This window comes from Tubulanus polymorphus, chromosome 7, assembly GCF_964204645.1.
Source record: "Tubulanus polymorphus chromosome 7, tnTubPoly1.2, whole genome shotgun sequence".
NCBI lineage: Eukaryota > Metazoa > Nemertea > Palaeonemertea > Tubulaniformes > Tubulanidae > Tubulanus > Tubulanus polymorphus.
In genome coordinates this window covers 5,374,389-5,400,742 of record NC_134031.1, presented here as the reverse complement: position 1 = coordinate 5,400,742, position 26,354 = coordinate 5,374,389, and the positions used below count along the sequence as shown (strand labels likewise).

Below are 26,354 nucleotides of genomic sequence, written 5' to 3'. Positions count from 1 at the left end.
GAACCTAAGTTAATCAAACCTTTCTTTGGAAAAGAAAATGTTATGGGTTTCGAGAATACACTCTACTTACGAATATGGACCGCATTCCATGGATGGTTGAAGGCTGACCATGGCATAACCGGTCGGTAGAAAACACACGAACAACATCAACAGAAGAATGGCGAAGTAGAAATTATTTGAGCCGAGTTTGAAGATGACCTCGTGCGGAATGTTACACATCATCACGGCCCAGGCTCGCATATACACCAGAATCAGTAGCTTGAATATGTTCATCACAGGTAAACCGGGAGCAAAAAACGCGCCCATCCTGGGAATAGGAAATAACGCATTAATGGAACTAGTTCCTCTTTTGATATTGCGGTTCGCCTAATTATTGAAAAGTAGAATGATTTTAACTCAAAATGTATATTCAATATATTATACGTGGTTATCAGCAGTACAGTCCCGCCAATTCATTGAAGCTACATTTCTCTGGTCAAATTCAATTGATTAATGACTAATAATCAATGATTTAAAAACTGGGAATACTTGGAAATGTCTCACCAGATCATTCCTTGGTTGTAAATTACATGAAGAATATTCTCCGCTATCTTAAATTCCCCATATTCAGGCTGAAATAGATTATCAGAATCACAATCGTTTGGCCGATCTGAAAACCAACGTATATGATTCACATCGATATGGGAACTCACAAACTTCATTTCCAGATCCCAGCACCAGCACTGGTTTGCATAGCGTACGAACACGCCCCTGAAGAAGTCGATGATAAGAATGCTGGCTCCAGTCATTACCAGATCCATCACTGTCAATTTCACCATTTCCTATTTGAATTATACAATTCCTGACGATGACGTGAAATTTATCGACATTAGAACGTCAGTCACTGTGGGGATTTCTATTTAGTGAAAATAACATTGATTTAAAAAAGCCTACTACGTCCGCGCCATTCATGTCACAGAAGATGTAACATTACTGGTGGTATAGAATGAAATGCCTCCCCTCATGATAGATCTCAAGATTAGGGTTATGATCAGCAACCCAATTATGAATCTCCACTTAATCTGTCAATCTATTGTTGGGGGCCATCTGATTCTATGCCACCGGGTACATGTCGACCTAGACGTTAAGCGAGTTCTTTAGAACAATTTGACTTAAATTATTAAATAATTAATTCTTTTTTAAATTGACATTGATTTAAAAAAGCCTACTACGTCCGCGCCATTCATGTCACAGAAGATGTAACATTCTGGTGGTATAAGAATGAAATGCCTCCCCTTATGATAGATCTCAAGAATAGGGTTATGATCAGCAGCCCCATTATGAATCTCCACTTAATCCGTCAATATATTGTTGGGGGCCATCTGATTCTATGACACCGGGTACATGTCGACCTAGATGTTAAGCGAGTTCTTTAGAACCATTTAATCAACGTATTCACTACTTTTGATATGTTACCTGGCCGACCATAGTTTCCCAGCACATTTTATACGCCGAAGAAGTGTAATTTGCGCAGGAGGAACCATGATGACTAACTACGGGTACTACTGTAGTAATATTTAGAGCTATACTAGTCGGCGTCGCAGGAGTCGTTGTTGTTGTTATTATGCTACAATTGGAATTCTTTAAACTAGCCACTTCTTTGAGCTGAAACAAAATCCCGAAATTCGTTTGAACAGATAGTTTAGAAATATCTTCGATCATGATTTGTGTAAAGATGATGTGGACTCACCTGTTGATCTATCTTATCTTTGAGGGAAATAATCAACGTGTATAAATTCAGCAAATATAAAGCTAAAATTCTGAAAGTTGCAAAAGCTTTTGTCGTAATTATGGATACAAATTTCACGTACTGAATTTAAGAACAGTTAACAGATTATTTGACAAACTCAAGGTCTTACTAAGACGATATGAGTACACGATGGCAAATAAATCAATGGGACGCCTTTATAATTTGAAGATTTCAGAAAGTAGTTTACTGTTTATTTGTGATTTTGGTTACTAATAGAGGTTATTCTAGCAAAAAGACCTATGACGAAATGTCAATGAGTGGGTTCTCCTATTTTACCTGGTAAGCTGCCACCGTAAAGCAATACGTGGATGGTAGTGCTCCATCATTCCGATTACATCGAATATAGTGGGATAAATCTGCGTAATCAGTGACATGACTATAGAAACCTATAGAAATGATGAAATGATATAATAAAATTGGTCCCAATTGAGGAAATGTAGAAGCCTCTATCTAACTATCGGTTTTTGGTCCAGAGAGAATTTTATATGTAGGATGAGGGACTTAGAATGACCCGCCTACAAATGTGAAACCAGGACTTTCCTTTAAATTATTTCTATCAAATACGTACCTCATTCTGTTCCCAAAATCCAGCAGTTCGCACCCACTTCTTCGGATTTTTTATTTTTAGTTGTTCTAGTTTTGAGCCTTTTTGCACGACGACATTAACAGCATAGGCACTAGCCGCTAGTACAATAATCACTAGAACGTTGGCGACTACTCTCAGAAATACTTGTAAAGCGCTATAAAATTGTTTGGAATACGGAAAGTATTTAGTCACTCTGTTATTACGAATTGGTTCGATAACAAAAACCAAATCCGAACTCACTTTTTCTCATTTTCCTTTTTCTTTTCGTTGTATTCCAAAATCGCTTCCTAAAATGTATTGTGAATTGTATATTTCGAAAATATGTTTTCCCCACTTAAATACTTCAAATCATTTCATTTTTGTTATCTTAGTCCACCCGTATTTCTACATACATCGACATACAAAGTTCAAGGGCCAGTCTCATAGACCAGTTTTAACGTTGATTGTAAGGATTAATTCAATTTATCAGTCAGTAACAGTTGATTAGGTTCAAGTTAACTCCGGTCCACGTGAAACCGAATGTACATTTTACCCGTAATGAGTTTGAGATCTCGGCTTTTTTATTGTTAGCCGTCTCGCGGTTGCCAATCATGAAATCCCAACTCGCGTACAATCTCCAACAAAACGTGAATTGTTCGTCTTTGTCGGCCATTTTACTCATTCGTGAATTACTGGCCATTCTATTAAAAAACAAAATCATAAAATCCAATGTTAAAAGACTGGACTAGCTTACGTAATAACTGTGTTTGTATGTATGATCCTGCGGAAGCGTCCTGGAGACATATCTATTAAAAAGAAATTTAGGGTTTAACTCCGAAAATCACCCACTTTTAACTGAGAAAACTAGTTTATTCTTGACATAAACCTAAAGAATTATTTTTAACAGAGATAACTAGTACATTCCGAGTAACAAACTCGGAATTAACCTCTAAATTATTTTTTCACTAGGCCTAAATATGTCCCCAGGATGCGTGCGTGTGATCCTCCGTATCATCCTTAAATAGATTTTTGCAATAGATAGAAATTCTTGAATCAAACTTAATAATGAAAAAATATCGCGCATTGTTTTGTTCAGGAACGTTACAGTGTGAATTTGTTTAGAATGATCACAGGAGAGAGCTGTGTAGAGAAACTTTACGTTTAAAAGTATGGATAATTAGGAATCACGTAAATCCTACCTTCGTAATATGGATATCAAACAAAACGCTATGGCGACTAAATTGATTAGGAAATACATCAGCGGTAACGGGTAGACATTATATTTGCCGGTCTCTTTACCATAAAATCCGTAAAATATCGGTGAATACTTAAGATAACCCTGAAATACACGATAAAGAAAATCATTAGAATAATGTATACACTTACAAACAGTATTGCCACAAAATTAATTCGTATTTCATCCGTTTTGGTGAAACTTTTTTCTATTTTTAATTCTACTGAATAGATAGATAATCATATGGGATTTCATGAAATGTAAATGGAAAAAAGGGATGGAGCAAAGAATGGTCCGATTAACATTTTGAACACCTTTATTCGGGTAGCCAGTTGCTGTTATGAATAAGAAAAGTCCAAAGACCCAAGTAATTTGCAGTTTAAATTGTAAAAGATTTTATCATTGAGAAACATCCTGAAGCCAGACCTGCTGATGCGCAATGTGGTAATGCACATTTCGGGTTAAACCTAGAAAACTAAGCAGACTTACTTCTGGCTCCCTGAAATTGTTTTCTGGTTCTGACAAGCAGATAGTAAGTGATAGTTTTAGATTATCTGAGGCCGGTTGAGCACGATGAAAAATTATGTCTCCAGAACGCTATATAAGAGGCCGACCTTTTACCACCTTACACAAGAACATTGCTCACCTCAAATGCCCATAATTTATTGAGATCCTGGGCAAGAGCTAGATCCTGCTGGGGTATTTGCTTCCGAGGAGGAGTTCCGTACGGATCACCTATTAATATCTAATTCAAAATATATCGAAAACAATTGATGTATCTGATATGTCAATTGAATTATCAGGAGTATGAATAGATGCAGGTAAATCAGGATCCAGTGAGTTCTACCATGGACCCTAAATCAAACGCTTTAGAGTCCATGGTCATACGGACGGTTTGAGTAGGGGGGTTGCACTTTGCAGCAACTATTTTATTCTTACTCAAAACATGATTAATCTATGTATGCGCAAACCGCCCTGAGTTTCAGGATCTATGAGACCTTGTTGACAACTTGAGAACGAAAACCGAAATACATACCTCCGGAAAAATGATTAAGAACCCAGTGAGAACTGCTTGAACAAGATTGATACAGAACAACCATCGAGTGAATATGAAGTATGATGACACGACGGTGCCAAAATGACCTGAAATAAAAACGACCAACTTTCCTGTTAATTGGATATACGTAGATAATGTACATTCCAAATGTAGTCTTATGCGGTCATTTCTCAAAGAAATGAAATATGAAATTGTTAGCGTACCCTAGGGCGATCGGATACTGAACCTAACTCGAGTAGCCTTTAGGGGTCAATGAGTACTTTTCGCAAAATCTGTATTAGTTAAATTTGACTCTTGGTATCTCTTTATACATAGACATTTTTGAGTGAATCGGTTTGAATGAATCTGGATCCATTTCTAAATTTTGATTGACAATTGTCGCATTCAAAATCGGAGCCTGACTTTAACATACAGCATTAATATCATAGTGAATACGACATAAAGCTGTATAACCATTGGCTAAGTGGACTATTTCTATTGGTCTACCGGTCGACAGGAGTTCGATACCCCTAAAAAGGACGAATTTCGCGGAAACCACGCTGTTAATCGAAGAACGTGCACTCGCAAAACGGTCTGGCCCATCAGAGGAAAGCTTATTCACGAAATGAAAATCCCAGCAATGAATAAATCGATAGAGAGAGAAATTGAAGCGATAATTAACCTACTTTCTATTTGTTTGATTCGAGATTGCCATGGCATTATACTAATTAATACTTCTGTCATTAGTCGCCGAAAACGTTTCATCGCCTGAAAATGCGAACATTCATTTCAACGAATAAAGCTCACGTGGTAGTGTCATTATTTACACATTTATCAACAGGAGTCGATTCATCGAATTTTTAAAAAAATATCGACGATTTCCTAGCATGAATTAGCGGACATACGATTTAAATTTTATGACAAAAACTGCACTAATTTTTCTATACTTTTCTGTTCATTGCTCGTCGATTTTACTTCAATTACTTGATAGAATTCTATAAACTGGTAATCTTACCTTGGTAAACGCTTCTTTGTAACCTTGATTACGAGATAGACGGCCTTCGTACCTTTCAACGTAACTTTGAGCTAACCTAACATCAGAAATTGATAATCAGTTCGACAATTCCTTCGTGCAAAATGAAGGAAATTCTGTGCCAAAGAATGTACGTAATTTGATCGAATTGTTTTTAAGAAGTGAACGACAATATTTCATTGACTTTTTTCTTTGTCCTAGGGGATGGGCTTGTTGATTTTCATAACGGTGAAAATAAGTCTTCGTAATTCAAGAAGCTGGTGCCGGACATTTCCCAAACGTCCATTGCCTATGTCAACAAGCAACTACAATTTCAATACTGTTCTGTATTCTTACTCACGGGTTGCCATAATCGTTTCGGTGTAATACAAACCTGAGCGCTTTCAATTTTTTCTTCATGCGCCACGGCTGACTGCGTAAATTCATCATGATATCTTTCTGAATTCGAATGTTCTCGAAGATTCGTTCCTGCTGTTCGTGTTTCTTTCTGTTCTTCGTTTTCTCATCGTCGTCGTCGTCGCTGTCCTCCTCACTGGCGTCGGCGTTATCTTCTTCGTACATTTTCATCATGGCTTCGTCGTTTTCGTCGTCGTCTGCCGAATCTTCGTCGTCTTCGTTTCCGCTGCTTCGATACATGCTGGATTTTCGTCTGCTACGCCGACGCCTCATTCCCGAACCCAATCGCGAAGCTCTTCGATTTCTGATCATATTCGTTAGACTTTTATTGAATTCGTCATCGTCACTATCATCGTCATCATCTTCAGCAGCTTCCATATCTATTTTGTGTTCATCCGCCATCGTGGAATTGTCAATCCCTACCAAATGAAAAAGATCCTTATTCGATTAGTTCAGCTTAAAAACATTATCAATTGGTCCGTCGGAAATTTCATTGGTGCTTCGAGGGACGTTGGTAAAGAAAAGGAATGATAAGATAAGGTGATCTATAGCTTCCAAATTCATCCCATTTTCAATTATCGATTAGACAATATATTCTGTATTTGTCAATGTGAGTATGCTTACACCAACTACAATAGGAAATCTGCCTAGAAATGATACACCCTGACAACACTAATACATTGACGAAGATCCGTGGATTTTGATCGAAAGCTCCGTCGAGTTTACGGTTCACAAGATTGTGTATTTTCAACGTTGAAAAATCTAACTTCACTGTGCTTATCAATAAGATATATCTATGGATATCAAAATATTTCAATTTTTCGTTTGTACAAATAGAAAGCATATTTCATATACAAGGCGGCAACTGTGAAAATCAATATGGAATCATGATGAATCAGAAAAAATGAATAACAGGCTTGGCGAAACATTCATAACTAATGAAGGGTCTAGTTGCCACGTAATGGACGATTTGCGTGTGATTATTGCGCATATTAATTTCTTATCGTTAGTATCAAAAATCAATAAACTATATTAGATATGTCAGGTACAGACGATTTACCGATTTTATCGACAAATCATTCACTTCCGGTTTCTCTATAGTTCGCAGAAATCTCGTATTCGTTTTCAGCTAATAGGGCCTACGTCAAAAACGTCCCTTCTAATCTACCTATATTTGCATACTTTACTTTACTTCAATTTATTTGACAAACTCTTGGTTTTAATACAAAGACAATTCGAGTGATACAGTATACATAAAAATAAATACATTATATATGACGTACAGTAGATAGATACATGATTAAATATCGATATGTGAGCTATCAATTGAAAAATTTCATAATTCTACCAACAAAAATACACAGTTTACGAAGTTCGGCTCTATATTTAGTTTGGATTAATAATTTGTATTTGAAAAGGTTGGGGTTCGTATAAAATCTCCTGTCTAGATACAATTCCCTACCATCATTTAAATATGTACAGTTGAAAAGATAATGAAATTCGTCCCCAATCCCATTATTACACAATTGACATATTCTTTCAGCACGCTCTACATTATTCCATCTGCCAGTTTCTATTGGGAGCTTAAGATTTGTAGTACGGAATTGCAAGGACAAGTCATTACATGTGTATGTACATACGAAATTGAACTAGGAAAGGAAAATAAGATAAATTTCTATATTTTCATTGTGTTATTTTCTCGGATTCTTCTAAAATACTCAATTCGTTTAGGGTCACTAGCCTTCGTATATATACATTTCAAGCCAAAGAAATTTTATAGAATGTAGTTACGTAATTGAGTGGATCTTTTTATTTGGTATTGCGTTTTTACAGCTAGAATTTATCGGTCCGGAAAATACACTATTTCGAATAACATCTACGCGTGTAATATCTACTAGAAACTGATATTGTTAACTCGGGTGAATTAAATTCGATGATTTACGTGTAGTTTCTCTTCTAGAGCGCTTAATTGTATTTCAGACTGTGCGGGGTTTTGTTACCGAAGTCGATATTCCCGCATTCACGACTTCCCGTCTATACACTTTCATCGAAGTCAAGAATCTAATTGAATTAACCGTTACATCCCGTTAAACAAACAATTTACATTTTAGTTCCACGCGCGCTGAAGTCAGATCCCTCAGTCAGTCTTCGCTAACGATCGTTCATATGACATTTGAATAAATAGGGTTTTTTTTAACGAGCCTCCGCAGAGTCATTAATAAATAATACTGTATATTCAATTACATTTTGTATCGCTACAAATTTAGGATGGCCCAACGATGCTTTGGCGCATTCGATAAGCATTGTGCTCAATTCCAAGTATATCCAATTAGATGTAGTGAAGTATGCATCAGTTTATGTACGCACAACGACGAACTGTCAAAATTTATCGAAATATCATAACTAAATGGTTTTCAACGAACCATTGAAATGGTGCTCGAGTTTATCTGCATTAGCAGAGGCTACCGCCGAAATTCACCTATCGAATCTGAAGACATCAGGGCAGCGAATATTAAGTATGAAGACGTGACATGTGCCGAAATGACATGAAATACAAACGAATGTTAACCGGATATAGATAATGTACATTTCAAATCTAAGCAGTAATTTCCTAAGGTAATCAAAATCGACTTCAACCTGAATCCTTATTTCTTTGTGTGTAATCCTAGTGCTTGGTTTTATAGACGAGTTAAACCGATGGTAAACAGAAATTATACAAAGCAGCCACATTATGAAATATCCCCTGCAGGGTCTTCGCATACAATATTTCAGTTCATTTTTTTCCTTTCTTGGCTGCTCACTTCAGTGGTCTTCTAGGCTTTGCTTGGCCCTCATGGAAATTAAAATTGTAACCCTTTCATTTTTGTCTGGCATCTTAATTTACATTTATTCAAAAATCAAAAATTTTTTTCAGTCCTGTAATCGTGAATGTTGCACGTGTTCGTTTATTGGAAATAAATTAACTTGAACTTGAAATTGAACTTGGATAAGGGTTTGAACACGCGGTATCGAGACAGCCACCGTTCGTGCTATGGCAGTCTCGCGATGCCATCGGGTTCGAATCCCCGGTGAGGGAGGATGAATATTCATCGAGAACTTTAGGACTCAGGGGATGGAATAACACCGGAAAAAGGTCCTAGTGATGTACCAAGATTCAGTCTTATTTAACATGAGATGTTTGTTAATCGTCTCCAAGAATAAGAATGAATGTATCCTCTGAAATGGCATTCTGGTTTGAAGAACTCGTGACAAAATATGAGGAAAAAGGCTGTGATGATCGCCGATCCTCGACGTGACGATATACCGAATGATTGTTGCGAGAAATTACAAAAAAACTAACTTGAAAGTTTATTGATGCCTTGAAAAATAACGCATATATATTGCTTGGTTATGATATGATGGATCAATTGAGTTGTTTTGAATTTGAATGTAATACCGATGAACACTGACTGGAAATCAGTCTAGCTTCGATAGATTGATGACTATCTCTGAAAAATTGATTATCAAAAAGACATGAACATCTATCAAGTAGAAAATAAGAGTCATGAAATATGTTTAATTACAAAATAAATGGCAAAATTTCACAATTGTAATTGTTATTTTGAAACGACAATATTGATGACGTAGTGCACATCGACTTGCACCCCTCATAACCCCTTAGAAAATGCATATCAGTAAAAACATTATTGTAACGGTTTTAAAAGCGTAAAAAATGAAAGTCGTAAACAGCAACTGATCTAAGTATATCGTATGTCCGTACGGTAAAAAGACCGTGGCTCGTAGATACATGAGTCATGGTCAGGAAGGCCTAACTAAAAGTGAATATCCCCCATTATATATATGAAGTACCCATCATCACAAGCACCATACTGAGTTTAGTGGTTCGGGTTGAAAAAATGAATAATTTATATACATTATTGAATGCCTTCCCACCGTTGAAATAACTAACACCAAACACAATCCTCTGTATATAGCATGATAGGCGATATTTTTATCACCGTTATTTTAACAAAACTATGTTCAACACTTAGATTAGTGTATTTGTATACGATTTAAATGAACGATTAATTGTATAGATTATCTACCGGTTATCGGGACATCAGTCCCAGCCAACACAAACGGCTTAGCTTGGGCCCTTCACTTCTTTAGTAAGATGGTATATCGTTCCCCTCCTTACTCACTAACGCAATTTTCGTCTTAAATCATCCCGTAACTCCGAATTTGGGAACATTCAAAATGGTTGGACTGGTTTCCGTTAAATAAAAATTGCGAATCACTTTTTGCTAGAACTTTAGTGGATATCACGCAACGCAAACTGATTTTCATCGCAAATGGTCTCGCAACGCAAATCATCGACGCAAACTTGCGTAACGTTAGTGAATAAGGTCCCTGGGAAATTCGCAAAAAGGCCCTTTTTCGCCTTTTCTCTCAGAGATAAACCAGACACCCCTTTTTCGTGGAATATGAAATAGTATTACTGTGAATTGAAAATGATATTTTTCTACAGCTGAAGAGAGCATGTTAAACAACCCTTTATGAACAGAAATCACTGCGTCTGCTTTAAAATCAGAAATATGTCAAATTTTTCATCCTTTTCCCGATTCCGGGAATACGGACGCGCCCTACTTGGCAAAGTAAGTTTAAGTTAAGTTTATTTACTCCACAATTATACAATTGCACAGAGCACAAAATTAATTTACAATAGACATTGCAACATTTAACATTAGAAATGTATTAAACATTTGCGTATATACAACGCCAATTTTTTAAGAGTTTGGCAATTTGAGTTAAACAAATCATACAACTTTACGTTATTGGGGAATCTCCAATAACGCTCCGGGATATATCTAGCTCTGGATTCCTGGAAGTACGGGCATACGAGTAAAAAGTGATATTCATCGAGGTAAGTGATATTCAAGCGAAGGGTCCACGGGCCGCGTTCACGGGGAGCTCAAATCTGGATGTCCCTTTTCTGGCCCACAGGGAATTAGGAAACAAACAATAAAGTTCGGGATTCCAGTTTGTACATTAAGTTATGACCAATCCTATGTCGATAATTAACACTCCTTGACGCAATAAAACAAAACGCATTGAAAGACGCCGGGTACTTTTTAATGGGGAGTTAAGTAAGTTAGACTGAGTCGCCGATGCACGACAGTCACGTTGACGTGGCATGAGATGATGAAAGTTGCTTACTTCACTTCATATCCGTAGTTTACCCTATACCGGATATGGCTGTATATCGCTCGTACATTTCTACGTTAATTGAGTATACGTGTTTTCGCGTTATCGTGAGTCACGTGATCGGCAGTAACATGAAATATACCCGACGATGTCCCGAGAATGGGGTAGACAGGATGATAGGCCAACGCTGTCTGGTAATGTTGCTGCGATTACGTAGTACAATATCAATACTCGATACATCGTAGAGTATCTGATCTAAATAATGGAATACCGAATATTGCTTCCTTGTTTCGTCGCCGTAAAAACCGTTACAATAATGTTTATATACATCGATACATGTATACGTTATATAAGGGGTTTATAGTTCTGCGCGAGTCAATGCGCACTACGTCATCAATTAAGTGTTATTTTTTCAAGGCGTCAACAAACTTTCAAGTAATAGTGTTTTTGTCCGAATGGTAAACTCGTAATTAATATCAGCAAATTTGATAAGGTCACCTCGTTTATCAAACGAAATAACATCACCGACACCGGCAATCGAGACTGCGCGTCGGACTCGACGAGTTTTCGAAAGCCCGAACCGATAAATTCTACCGCTTGTTTTGTTATCTTATTAAAGTGTTTGCTCTATTATTCAACAACACCTTTGAAATATTGAAATATCCAATAAAATTGACACACACGTCACCGCTAAGAAATTCTTCAGTACATTCAATCATGTTACCTGTCAAAATTAGCAGAAGCAGAATATTATTAATGTATATACATCTATACCGATACCCGGGAGAACGGGGATCATATTTCTAAACTATATATATATATACACATGCATTGACAATTATCAGTACCCTGTTCCACGGACTTCGGTAAACGTTTGACAGAGGGGAAGGTTTTTAACTAGTTCTAATAAAACTTAAACAGTACGCTAACTAAACTACGTTGGATGTGGGCCGGCTTCAGTTAGTTTTATTTTTCAAAAAAGAAAAAAAATATCAATCCGTCCTACATTTCAAGATAATTTAACGATTCTTGAACTGGAGCACCGCCTAGATTGAGGAGAGGCTTATATAAGATCAAAATGTAGCCAGTCCAGTTTTTAAGTCTTAAGGTTTAAGTCAAGTTTCGACTCTGCACCTGGACTTGCTTCCGGCGATAAATGTAAAATGTATACGTCAAAAACGTTACCTGTTCGTAAAGAATTTTTCACCAAGAGATTCCAAATACCGCCGGTGACAGGTGAGTAGCTCGTCCGTGTATAGGATGCAATCTGACGGCAAGTTGTAGATATTTATACGTCAAATATACAGTTTCCGATGCACGATCACGGAGTTGAATTTATTCTGCAGCGTTAGATACTGCGCCGGAGTCGCACAACCCTCTCAGACTATCGCGTGAAACTGTACATTGTTTCATTCGTGCTTTAGAATATTTCCGATAATAATTTCAACAACTGCTCTATATGTGTATATATATGTACAATAACACAATATTTATATAACTGGACCGCGGGAGTATTTGGAAGTATTCTTGATAAAGTCCGATATCCGTGATGTGTACAGCACCAGCGTCGTAGCCAGGACCTCGAGAGCGGGTGTGGACGATCGCTGTCCTTTTGAAACTGCGAGTCCTAGCGCTGTATCCGTGAGCGGCTCGTTCGTGTATCTCGGCGCAAACGATAAATAATGAAACCGCCGCCGCGCACCGAGCGAAATGTTTCGTATAATCGTAAATAATAACAGCCGACGAGAAAACTTACGGCGCCGTAAAAACGAAATTTAATTAGAATTCAATTCTCAAGTCTCTATATATTCGATACAGAAACGAATCAAAAATCTAATAACGTGTCGACTGTTGTGCGTGATAAAAAAAACGTGGAATTGGGAATAATTTGTCCCGGTAGAAAATTGCCGAACAAAGCCAGCGTTATTAGTCGATTATTTCACGTAATACGATAGCTCAAAACGAATTTTCTAAACTTTTCGTTTTGGTGTTCTGGCACCCTCATTTGCATAACAGGAATTTTATGATATGGTCCGAATCAGCCACCATAGCTCTAGCGTGGGACTTGCTCTATAAGTACGGGCGACGCGTTTCCAACCGAAAAAAAAACTTTTTTTGTGTTTCAGTTCCGTGTGGGTGTGGCAACACGAAATATCAACAAAAATTAATCTTGTGTCGCGTTTGGTCCGTCGAACCAGTGATATCAAATTTATGTTCCTTCTGGCTTTACTTTCGTACGTCTGTATGAGATAAGTGTTTTGAAAGCTTTTCCGTATTTCGTCATTAGCCTGTTAGAGTACCCTGCACTGGAAATCGTGTGCAAAGACTACATTTTAGTCCAAATCGTTGATTAAACGAAAATTTTAACTCAGCAGTACGGATTTTTGTTAAGTCGAAGATAGACTTAGAAACGAAGTCGCTTCTGTGTACAATAATTTACGGGGATTTGCTATATCACAAATTCGTGTTATTATCGATTTGAATGACTGGTGTGTTAATGGAGTTTTGTAAATGCGCAAGATTCCAAGTATTTGCCTTATTAATGCAGTCGCGTTTATTTGCATATTTTTACAATTAGAGCGCGAATGTATTTTATCTCAGGTTTCTGAAAGTCGAATACATCACGTTCTGAAAACCTTTCACAAAGATCAGTTACCGGGATATTATTGATTTTCCCCCTTCGTAGAAGAGACACATTTGCTATCGATTATTTGTAAAAAAAAAGAGCAGTTCTATCTACTGTAACTATTCATCGACTTTTTGTTTCCGACTCAATTTGTTAGAAACGGTTTGGCGGATCTAGGATTCGTTGAAGGGGTTTAGCAGGGTAGATTTAGCAATTCCAAGGCCGCAAGTGCGAACATTTGTGGGGTCCTGGTGGCCCTCCCACAGAAAATCTAGGACAACAACGTGCTTTTCTGTCCACATTAGTGTCCAATTGGATTTATTTTTCGTCTTATTGAAATTTTCTTCGAAAGAAAAATTCTCTTTGGGAGGCACATTCGAATTTCGAAGGGCGGGTGGACCAGTCCACCACCTAAAACCGCCCTTGGATTCAGAAAACAATATTTTTAAGAGAATTGGTACTCTATTGCCAGAAATCTGCAGGAGATAAAGCTAATAAGATTGTCATTCCGACCAAAACGAAGGCAATCGCGTACTTCAAAATTTCAAATTTGCTCTTTTATTCAGACACGCCCACTCAACAATCGTTTGTTTGAAAATAGCTCAGGAAATGATTGTAAACTGATAATATATAATCGTAGAGCACTCGGAAACGCTTGGATATACGTCATTTTCCACTCAGCCATGCAAAATATTTTAACGACCGAAATGATAAAATTGTTAAAAGCATCTCGCTATTTCATTTTGATAAGTACTCGTCCCGACCGATTGTTAGACATGTAGGCCGATTTTGCCGCTACATATAAAAATCATTTTACGTATCATTTCATGTGGATATTACTTCCCACACGAAAAAAATGACAGTTAAATGCGAAACTGCCTTTCGACGTCATGACCATGATACTAGTGGGTTCGATTTTCATGAGAGTGGAACTTTTTTCATGGAAGTGGGAGTTTTTTCTAGAATGTGGAACCTTTTGTAACGTACCACGCTAATGTCGGGTTCTGAGAATAGTCGCGTAGAATTCGGACAAAATTTTTGAAATTGAGATGCAAAGAGAAGAAATTCCACAACTTCCATCCGACTCGTTCCCCATACACATGACGTCACGACCGGCTCAGCGTACATATGTAGTGCGTACTGGTACAGAAGAGTCTTCTAGTCGTTTCTGATATTATAATTTTAAAAAGCACTCGCACGATGGTCACTAAGGTGCATGAAAACAATATTTTCGACGTCATCCGTGCATAACATCCGCATTCCGTTAAAAACAATCGAATACTAAACGAAGAATCTTCTTAATGTACACCCATAAAAATCGATTTATTGAAAAAAAAATTACAAGAGAACCTAGGTTCCGGTAGGCAAATATTCCTGTGCTTCTTCGACCCGGTCGAAATCTCCATCGGGTAACAATAATTTCTCCGTTTTTTCCAACGGTTTCATGAGAAGTCCCGGTTTTAATTTATCTTTCCTCACTAACGGTTTACAGTGTTCGATGCTGCCCAGTATCGCCGGTACGGTCCAATGTTTCCGTAACAGAGCGTGATCTAACGTGAAATGTCCGTAACGAATTCTGCGAACTAAACTACACACGGCAGACGATTTCATATCTAAACTCAATTCGTGAACGAATTTTCTTAAATACGTGCAATACTCGCCGATACAATGAACCTCTGAAAATGAAATTACAAAGGCAATTGAAAACACACGAAAACAATCTTTAATAACACGTTCCAGCATAATTCTTGTTTCGTTATTTAAATACAGTCAAAGTCCGTTATAACGGCATCCTATTTAATACCACTGATCACGCCAAGATTTTTCAGAGAACAGATTTTCATAATCTAACTAAAATACAATGAAAATACCATTCTTTGTAACGGCAAATTCGTTATAACGCCATATATTTCATTTGTCCCACCAGTGGAGGCATTATAAAGGACTTTAACTATATTTCATTTAAATTCTTGAAATCAATCTATAGCCCAGAGCAGGTTCACTTGGACAATCAATACTTTTAAGAAATCAGCACTTTTATCAAAACTTTTTTTCTATTTTATTATCATCTAGGCTACCCGTGTGTTCAGGACCTCACCAGAGACATTTTCTACTCTAACAAAATGACTACTGGATATTTTACTACCACGCTTTCAAAAACAACTAAAATGGATTGTCTGCGGTGGTTCCATGCCACGGACTGATACCGATTGGATACAAAATGCCCGTACACAAATCCTTAAGAAAAGTTTTTAAAAAATTGACGGTCGCAACTTACCCAAAGTGAATTCCGGTGGCTTATATTCGACTAATTTCATGCCATAAATAATCGGTCCTTCGTTGACGGTTTCCTGAGGTCGAACTAAGCCTCGAGCTGCAACTTCATACGCCTCCTGACTGTCCATCTCAACTCCCATATACCTGTGAAAAAATTGACAATACGCGATGATATCAAAACTCAGTTTCAATCACAGTTGCGCGCAGGGTTGATTCTACTCTTGTCTGGATCAGTGGATTTAAGTTTTTAAGTGGATTTTAAGTTAAGTTTTTATACAGATTTGAGTTGTTTCTACGGATTTGAGTTGTTTGACTATTGACTATGAATCCAGCTTCATAGTTGGGGAATCGATTTTGCCTGTCTCACAGTTGTTTGACTATGAGACGTGTTATACAAACTACAGGGTCACTACGGATCAGTGACTGAACATTTATGAATAGGTAGATCATAAATAATATCTCTGGATTAGATTAAAATCCGGATTAAGCGGGTTTGAATGTAGAGAGAGAGAATGATAAAATAAATTTACCGATACATGTTGCGCTGATGCCCAGCTTGCGCCGCAGAAATGCATCTGTTTATTTTAGCTGAAGTTACATGTCCTGAAAATACAGAAGTCGTGTGAGTTAGCAAACTTGCTGTAATGAATATTACCCATCAAGATCTAGTTCCACAGTTGTGAGTTATAGTTAACTCCGAGTCAAAATAAGTTCATTTTCAATGAGTTAACTTTGAGTCAAATCTTAACTCACAACTGTGGAACCGGGTCCTACAGTCAACTCTCAATAATCCGCCATCGCTTGGAACAATATCACATGATGGTGGATAACAGAAAAGCACGTTGATTGACAATGAACTAAATCTTTGAAATCAGGGAGTCAGAATTTGGATCAAAAACCACAATCATTATAATCATAATGTTGGTTCGACTGTATATACAAAATGTAATATAGAAACCAGTGGTTGGATCCTGCCACTAATCCTGAAAACTGCTTCAAGACATTTATCACACTGCCATAAAGGGCGTATGGGATAATTTTACTGCCTGCAGATGCATTCTGAGCATTTTTGGGGATGCTGAATCCAATTTTCCGCACATCGATTCAAAATACTTCAAAAATTGCTCTGGCGTTTGACATCTCGAAAAAAATTGTTCTTGCAACCATAGGTACCGCTCAAGCAGCAGTAGGCTGGATCCACCCCAGGATACTAACACACGCAACCAAAAATCTAATTTCATCATTCAAATATATCTGACATCAGCAATATCCAAATTGAACGGTAAAAACTGTACATTAAAATATATACAACGAGACATTTGAAGTTGAGAGCTATCTGTGGTGGTCATCACGCGACAGAATCTACTGAACTGATACTTACGCCATGTAGTTCTCTCAATAAGACGCCCGGTAGGCTGAAAATCATGTGTACACCGCCCCAATATACCATTGACGTGATAAACCTACGTAAATATCATAAATTATAAAGCACCGGTACGTTTAACAAAACCAGTATATAGAGGTCAGTCATGCTGCGACGTGATAGTTTGTTTGGCAGACAGGGTTGGAGATTTGGCACACTACATAACAATTCAAGATAAGCAGAGGGAATTTATAAACTTTGAGGGTTTGTAATGTACATTACTTTCCAAACCAGAGCGGTCACTTTTATTTGACTAGCTTTTGACTATTCCCAGACACGCACATTGTTTTCCCTTACTCGATCTGCTAAGAATCTAATCAATTAACACAGTTAAATATGTAAGAAATAGATGGAAACTGTTTGATTTTACGCACGATCTAGCAATCCAAACAAATTTCCCTGACTTTTCCCAGATTTTTTTACATAATTCCCTATTCCTTGACTTTTTAAAAGAAATTCTTTAAAAAAAGCCAGGGAATAGGGAGAAAAGAAATTCCTTGACTTTTCCCTTTTTTCCAGGTAAGTTGCCACCCTGCATAATGTGTTTACCAAACAATTTGGTGTCGTCAAGTTGAAAAAGCACAGGGCTAGAGGACCTCCATATTTCAAACAAGAAAATGAAAAACGAAGCAGTAACCACAGTAACATCGCTTACCCTCATATATCCTGCATATTTCATTTGCGAAGCTTTGTAACTCCCATTTCTACCAATACCAAGTGCTTGAAAAAATTGATATCGACACAAACTATGCGATGAAGATTTTCAAATCGAGATGAACACTTGAATATATGATTCACCGTCGACTAACTACTCTTACCTACAACTCCGGATGAAGGCTTCGAAAGTTTATTGCTATAGGTTATTCGGAAATCTTCGGGTAGATACCTCGGTCCTACAACTGATGGCGAAACAATTTAATCTCATCAACTTTCAAAACTATCGGCACATTTGGCCCCTTTTTCATAATCAAATAGGTTAGTTCGAGGCTAAGGTTTTTGACAAATAACTGATTGGTTTAATTCCAAAAATGTTCGGCGGGTTATCAACTGAAATCAGGGCTGCCAACCAGAGAAAAGTGCTATCAGTAACGAGTTGAATTTTTTCAGTAAAATTTTCTCGAAATATGAAAGAAAACGTTGATTAGGTTTCTCTTAATGATAACAGTTGGCAGATAAGCTGAATAATAAACAGGCTTTTATTTTTTTCCAGTCCTAGTTCTTTCGCAACTTTGTACAAATAAAATTTGACATAAAAGCTTAATTCTAACTCAATACGGTGAAGGTTGGTATTACCTAATGGATGATCGGCCAGATCGGGCACGGTTGTGACCACGGGTAATCCGTCGGTATCAGTTTTATTCTCATTCAGCTGCACCATAGTTCGTAAAGGTCGACCGGGCATCGAATTCAAACCTATGTATATATACAACACACGAACATGTCAGATCAATCATTATCTACGGAAACATTGGTGAAACACTATTCTGTTTTGTGATGATATATAGAGAATCCTACGTCCATATAATGAGAAAGATGAAGTTTAATGTTTTAACTATAACCTAACAGCAAAAATACATCTTTATGTATTTTTAGTTAATAGTCATCTTCAACAGAGGAATACTGTATCACTGTAGTGTCAGGAATACAGCATTCCAGAAGATTCTCCATAATACACAATCTATAATCGAATAACTGATAATCCGGGTCAGTTTAATCTGGATGCTGATCTAATATGGATTATTGAGGTGTACATATGTAAAATATGACGTTTTTTTAATTCGCCTTTTTATTGTCACTAACCGTATCAATTAATTCCAATGGTCCCAAAGAAGGGCCTGATGCAACTTCTTTCCCCTAGGGCCAGTTAAGACTGGGATGAACTTTGACCTCAATTGACCATGAATTGAGTAAACCCCCCCTGTTATAAACAGTCTATAAAACCAGCCTTTATAGGTACCACATGTAAAATTAACTACTTATTTCGTATAACATGATGATGCACTTTTTTGACATACCGGGATAGAAAATTGGCACCAGGGCCCAGTTTCACAAAAAAGTTAAACTCAAATTTTTGGTATAATTGCTAATGGTTACTTCATGTTTTTTCGATGAAGACAACAATTCAAACTAAACCGTTTTCGGCTTAAACTTTTTCGTGAAACCGGTCCCAGGCCTATGTTGTCTCGAATGACCCAGATAAAGCAGGGTTTTTGATATAAAACCTACTGAACTTACCATCAGCCAGTTTTTCTTTGATCATATTAACAATCCTTGCCATGGGAACATCAGCCGGTTTATAAACACAGAACACTCCATTCAGCGCTTCAAAAGCAGCCGGCGCGTAATTCCATTTATTCATCATAAGCTGCTGTATTACAGTGGATAGAACGCAACTCCTTTATGATTAATGACTGAAAAAACAAAATTCTCAACACATTTTAATACAAACTTCAGGTTTAGCAGTACGCTAGGGCTAACCCAATATTCAATAACTAAGACTTTGAGCCTAGGGGCAATCCTTCTTCATCATCATCATCAATATCACGGACTTATGGAGGCCTGTTGAGGCCTATTGGTGTCCGGCTCGTTTGATAATTTACATAAATTTAGGTGATATTTAAAATATTTCTCAATGCTCATAGTTTGATCTGCACCTAGCCCTTCAACACGGTTTAACTTTTCCAGTGCGTCTACACCCCAGCGCGGGGTATAAATCAGTGATAGACTTTGCTAATACACTGCACGGCAGTGAATCAATGTTAACTGATTATTAACTCTTTTGAATGATAGCAGCACCTAATGATACAACATGCTATATGAGTGGTATGTCAGGAATATTGGTATGGTTAGGGAATTGGAAAAAATTTTCAAAAAATTCCATCTCCAGCCTTCAAAAGTAAAAAAAATTGGTCAACACTGAAGCCTGAACTACTGAAGGGGTTTTAAAATTAAAATCGACATTAAAAAGAGGTGAGTTTAAAGGTCAATCCATTCCTCTCTGCTGGACATCAAGACCAACAAGCCAGTGAAAGCCCAATCAACAGGGGCTCAGTCTGAGGAAAATCGCAATGTGTGTTGCCTGTTCTGTTGTTGGTGTGTCACTCGAACATGTCTGTATGTGGTGATATAGGGATCCTATTTTGAACCGATTTTCACAAAAATCTGGGAAGCCCGAGGCAACCTCAGCCCACGATCACTATTGCATCATTTAAATTAACAAGATTATTTCAATTATTCACTAAAATACCTTTAAATAGTCAACGAATATAATAAAAAAGAAGAGTTGTACATCGTGGTTAACGATTAGCTCTACGACCTTGAGCCGTCAGTCAGTCGCGGGTCTCGGCGCTGTACCGTACAGTGCTGCGACCAACCCGGAAATTGAACGAAATTTGAATTTAAAAAAGAAATGGTTTCGTCGAAAGAATCATCGTTTTAATCGTTCTAATGTACTGTTAGAGTCGCTGGCGTTCCTGTAAGTAATAAATCCTGATTGAGATTTTGTTAGAGTATAAAGCAAACTTTTCATATCCCGCAAAAACACCATCAAACTCCGTAAAATCAACTTTCGTTCCCCCATTCAAAATACAATTCAATTCAATTATTTATTTGATTTAGCCAGAGGCAGTGAATATCGATAAAATGTCTGAAGAGGGTAAGAATAGGGTTAGAGGTCTGTTTTTGGGCTAGGATTAGGGTAAGGCAGGGTAAGTTAGGCTCCAATGAGGTTGATACCTATAAGTAGGTTAAACTATAGGGCCTACAAATAGCAATCCGTTTTGTAATCTCTTTTCTAGCAGAAAAATCCAAATGTGACTGATAGCTGAACATAAGAAACATGAGCAAGATGGATTCGCCTAAATCTAAAACTACTACAACGAATTCCATCGTAACACCACCGCGAGGTTAGTTTTAAAGCAAAAATCAGTTCATATTCAAATTTGACTCGCTGTATGAATGCGATCGGCTGCTAGTTGAAAGTAAACAATTTGAACTTATTTTTTATATCTTAGATGATGGCGAATTGGCGGAGAATCTAATCATCTCACCCCGGTCAGCTTCTAAGGTGAGTATAATAGGCATATTTTGGAGAATGTACATTATATCGTCATTAGACAATTATGAAGCCAGATCGTGGGTTCAAACCCCGTACATTACCGTAGTGTCCTCGGGCAAGACACTTATCCTCATTGATAGATGACTCCTGAACGCTTGTTAGCCGCTCGGTGTTACTTCTCCCCAGGGAGAGATGACTGATACATAGAATAGAGTTAAAGGCTGGGGGTAATAATACCAATTTAATGAAAAGGGCTAATAACTTGACTCTGTTTAGGATACCTGCACTATATAAATGACATATTTATTATTATTATCATTATTTTAATCTTTGGTAACTTATATAGGCCTGCTATTGAAATTTATTAAAACATAGTGTTGAGGCCCAAAAAACTTGTCAATTTGGTGCTAATGGTTTGTTAGCCAGTTTTATAAGAATCGATCAAGTTTTCTCTTTTCTGGTCTAAAATTTTAACATTTGACTTAAGCTGTTTGAATTCGATCGTGTTTTTTCAGCGAAAGAGCGCGACTCCGAAGAAGTTGTCTTGCGTTAAAGTTGAAGACACGGACAGCGAAGATGAACCAAAAAAAGCGTCCGAATCGAAAAAGAAACCGATTCACAAAATATTGCTTTCGCCGAAACAACCGATGCTTCTTAAAGTAAGTTCGTTACGAATAACTCGCTTTAGTCATCGTATTTGGGATCATCATTATCACAATATGATGACGACTCATCCAAATAACTAAATTGAATTGGAAAATACAAGCTGACCGAATTTTGTGTTTAGCTTAGCGTCTGTTACTGTATAGACCAAGTAAACACAAAATCCTTTGCATGTTCTGCTACCATTGCCACTATGAAATGTTGTATAGAAAATCTGGATTGAAAATCTAAATTCAGCGAGTTCAACTGTAGTTCTTCTGTATTTCTTTCTGGTTTTACTTGTCTTTAAATCTTAAACTGACAGAGGAATATTTAACGACGTCATTTGTTATTTTCCAGCGAAAGTTACTACAGTCATTGGACCCGGTGAAATACTCGCCAAAACGATTTTCCGGTCGATTGAAAACGAAGAACGCAGCGCCGCAGAATCTACAAAAACCAACCGGCAGCGCCAGCGGGATCAAGAGAAAACTGTTGCGATCAATAAACCAGGATTACGAACTGATACCGAAACAAGAATTGAGCTTGTGTCGAAAACGCCGAAAAATTGCTCCGTCGCGCAAAAATCGAAAGAAACCGACGAATAAAGGCGCCGTGGACGAAGTCGACTTTGGTTTGATCGGATTCGCAGAGGCCTTCATCAACAACAACGCGAATAATTTGAATATAGTCGAGCAAGAGTTCCTCGCGTCGTCGGCGCACGACGGCTTCGTTCCGATACCCGACGCCGTCATCGATGAGCAGACGGCGGCGGGGGCGAACGCGACCGATAATCTTCTGCAACAAATCGATTCGTTGTTGCAGAACGCAAATAATTTCTATACGGGACACGCAACGCCGGCGGCGACGGCCGCTGCTTATTCACAGCCGAGTTACGCCCAAACAACTGCGAATAATAATTACACCGAATTAGACATCGGCCCCGATCTAGCTTATCATCAACAATCGGACGACAATCTGATGTGTTTGGTTTGCGGAATCTTGTTCGCGAACGCGAACGATTTAAGCTGTCACTTACAGCAGTATCACGCTCCGTTGAATTCGTATATCCCCGCGACCAGTAACGAAGGAGTCTTCGCCGCGAGTAACGGCAACTATATCGATACCGGACAAAATACGAATATTTATTCCAATACCGCTACTACGACTGCTGAACCTGAAAACACGTACAACAGGTTCCAATTACCGGCGAATTCTACCGACTATAATCTTAACGGTCAATTTACACCGTATTCTACGAGCAACGGCGACTTTTCCTCATTGGCGCTGAACGCCGATTTATTCCAGCCTAATTCGATGGCTCCATCTAGTAGCGTGAACGCGAACTATTCCGCGACGAATCACGCGACGTACCGAAATGAATATCTGCAGTTGGGTTTACCAGCGAAAAAAGATTCGAAAAACGTGACGACCAACGTCGGCGGCGGTTTGTTTTCGAGCGGCGACGCGGAGACGACGAAATCGAAGACCCAGGCGTTGAACGAGATCGTGAAAGATTTGAAAAGCGTGTCGGAGATGCATTTGAGGGGCGAAATTCTGGGACCGGTCGCCGATTACGTCGGCGGTTCGTCGGTCACGCGCCGACAGCGACGCAGCAGCAGCACGGAAAACCGCGAGATGAACATCGAATCATCGATGTCGGCGGCGCCCTCTACGATGGCGGTGGACGTCACCGAGATTGCCGCCGAGCGTTTGTTCCAGTGCAACTTGTGCAAGAAAACGTTCAAGACGAAAACCGCGTCGAAGCGCCACACGAAAGTACACCTCGAACACAAGCCGTTCAACTGCGAGTACTGCGACTTGACGTTCACGCGTAACGACCTTTTGATGAAGCACAAACGAACGCACACCGGCGAACGCCCGTTCGCTTGCGACGAATGCGGCAAAACGTTCCTGCGTAAATGCCACCTGAGCGATCACCTGGCGAAACACGCGAATATATGCGAGAAATGCGGATGCTCGTACGACCAGTGCAAACACATGAAAGTCTATGCGCAAGAAAAGGCTGGCAAAGTCGTCTACGTTTGCCCGATTTGTAAGCAGCAAGTTTCCACCGGTGTTCGGTTGCATATTCATATGCTGGCGCATTCGTCCGTCAATAAAAACACAGCGTCGACTGCCACGGAAAAGAACACGTCGTCCTCGTCGTCTAGGGCGACTGCCGCGATGGCGTGTAAGTTCTGCAACGAGAAATTCGGCTCGAGCGCTGCGTTGACAAGTCATTATCAAACGCATCGATTGCATCGAAACAAGAACGCGAACTGCGACGCTTGCGCGGCGGAGATTAACGGCGTCACGGGTGGGAAATCGAAGCATACGTGCGCGGCGGCGATATTCTGTAAATACTGCGAACTTCCGTTCGACGGCGACAAATCGGCGTTGCTCGAACACGTGCAGGCGAAGCACGCCGACTCGCTGTTCGAGTGCAACATCTGCAAGCAGAAATTCTCGCTGAAGCAGAACATGAAGAACCACGTGCGCGTGCACTCCGGCGAGAAACCGTATCCGTGTAACTTCTGCGGGCAGACGTTCGCGTCGCAGACGACGTGCAAGCGCCACGAGCGCTCGCACACGGGCGAACGCCCGTACAAGTGTAACCTCTGCGGTAAAACGTTCGGCCGGCATTTCGTTTTGATGAAGCACCTGAAAATGCACGCACGAAACAGCGGCCAGACGCTCGACAAGGAAATGATCAAGACGATGTACGTTAAAGTAACGGATTTGAAATGAATTTAGATTCTAGAATTCTAGAAAAATCAGGGTCCGATCTAAGGAATGATAGCCACTTGCCCGGGGGCAAGCATATCTGAAATTTCGCTTGCCCCCTCCAAAAGCTACTTGCCCTACACAGGCAGTCCGATTGGTGGCACTATCATCCGTTGTGTCAGGTGGGAAAAAAGCTTTGTGACATAAAATTGCACCAGCCCGGGGGATAAGTGATAATGATAACCTACTTGCTCTGATGAGAATATACTTGTCCCGGGCAATCGGACAAGTGCTTAGATCGGACCCTGAAAATGTGCCCGTTTCTAAAACAGTTAATTGATTAACTGAATGTAGAAGTATGTAGAAGTGGTGGTAATGAATTACTGTAATTATGGAAAATATTAAAGCGTTGATTGTTATCGTAGAAAATTAAAGTGATTTGAAATATTGCTCAATCGGAGGCCGGTTCCTTCGTTGATATTTTGATTGTGTTCGGATGAAAATGTGATATCGAATTTATTTGCCGATTTAATTAGTAGAAATGTTTTAATGATGATAATAATGTATGATAAATTATTTTGATTCCAAATCATGTATATAAATTATTATGAAAAGTTAGCCGATTACCCGTAATAGATTGCATGTGGATCGCGGGCGATTTTCTTTCATATCGATCCTCATCCTTCGCCCCGGCAGGGATACGATCCTGATGGCATCGAGATTGCCACGGTACGAAACCATGCCACGCTACGAAACCATGCCACGCTAGACCGAGTGCTCAGCTACATGCGCGGCTTAGATGATGACATTATTAGCCAATCAGATATCCCGGTTTACTTCAGCCCGAGTTTTCCCATTGATAGTTCATCAGCGATTATAGGAGCAATCTGATTGGTGTCGCAATTCCTGCGGTAAACCTGCGCACCCGGTCTAGTGTGGCAAGGTTTCGTGCCGTGGCTGAGTGAAGCGATGCCATCAGGTTCGAATCCCTGCCATAGGCTGTAGATAGGCGGCCGGTCGCATCAACTTGTAAGCTCACCAGAGTGGAGAAACAAGCTATCAATTTTTTTTAGCCTAAAAACACTTCTTGTTATTTGTATTTTAAGAATTTTGTCACTCCATGTTTTTGCACTCCTTATAGGAAAGAAACTGCTCTAGTAGGCTGAATGTACAGCTATTCGCGTCTTTCATTTCATGATATTCTGTAGCCAATCACATTTCATTTCAATGCTTTGTAAAGGGAAATGCTTGTTTGGTTAGTTAACATGGCAGTCTCCATTCCATCAGTCGCATGTCATTTGTTCCAGCTTCCGATGAAGGAAGTATTTTACTTGCATTTTGTTAGTGTATTTTCTATACATGTAT

General features: G+C 38.8%; 2 protein-coding genes across 2 annotated transcripts; one reads left to right on the top strand and one right to left on the bottom strand.

The window, feature by feature from the left end:
* Positions 1 to 15,175: 15,175 nt before the first annotated feature.
* On the bottom strand, positions 15,176 to 20,887 carry LOC141908749 (pseudouridylate synthase TRUB2, mitochondrial-like). The gene is made up of 9 exons (XM_074798932.1): positions 20,811 to 20,887; positions 19,799 to 19,974; positions 18,857 to 18,976; positions 18,382 to 18,462; positions 18,219 to 18,283; positions 17,522 to 17,603; positions 16,671 to 16,743; positions 16,142 to 16,284; positions 15,176 to 15,539 (listed from the first exon to the last, which is right to left on the bottom strand). Exons 2-9 carry the CDS (start codon positions 19,923 to 19,925, stop codon positions 15,214 to 15,216), a joined length of 1,017 nt encoding a protein of 338 aa, XP_074655033.1. The 5' UTR covers positions 19,926 to 19,974; positions 20,811 to 20,887; the 3' UTR covers positions 15,176 to 15,213.
* A 473-nt stretch (positions 20,888 to 21,360) lies between these two features.
* Positions 21,361 to 25,278, top strand: LOC141908550 (uncharacterized). Its single transcript, XM_074798647.1, has 4 exons — positions 21,361 to 21,468; positions 21,577 to 21,629; positions 22,136 to 22,279; positions 22,623 to 25,278. The coding sequence occupies exons 1-4, from the start codon at positions 21,402 to 21,404 to the stop codon at positions 25,011 to 25,013; spliced, it is 2,655 nt and encodes an 884-aa protein (XP_074654748.1). The 5' UTR covers positions 21,361 to 21,401; the 3' UTR covers positions 25,014 to 25,278.
* The last annotated feature ends 1,076 nt before the right edge of the window (positions 25,279 to 26,354 follow it).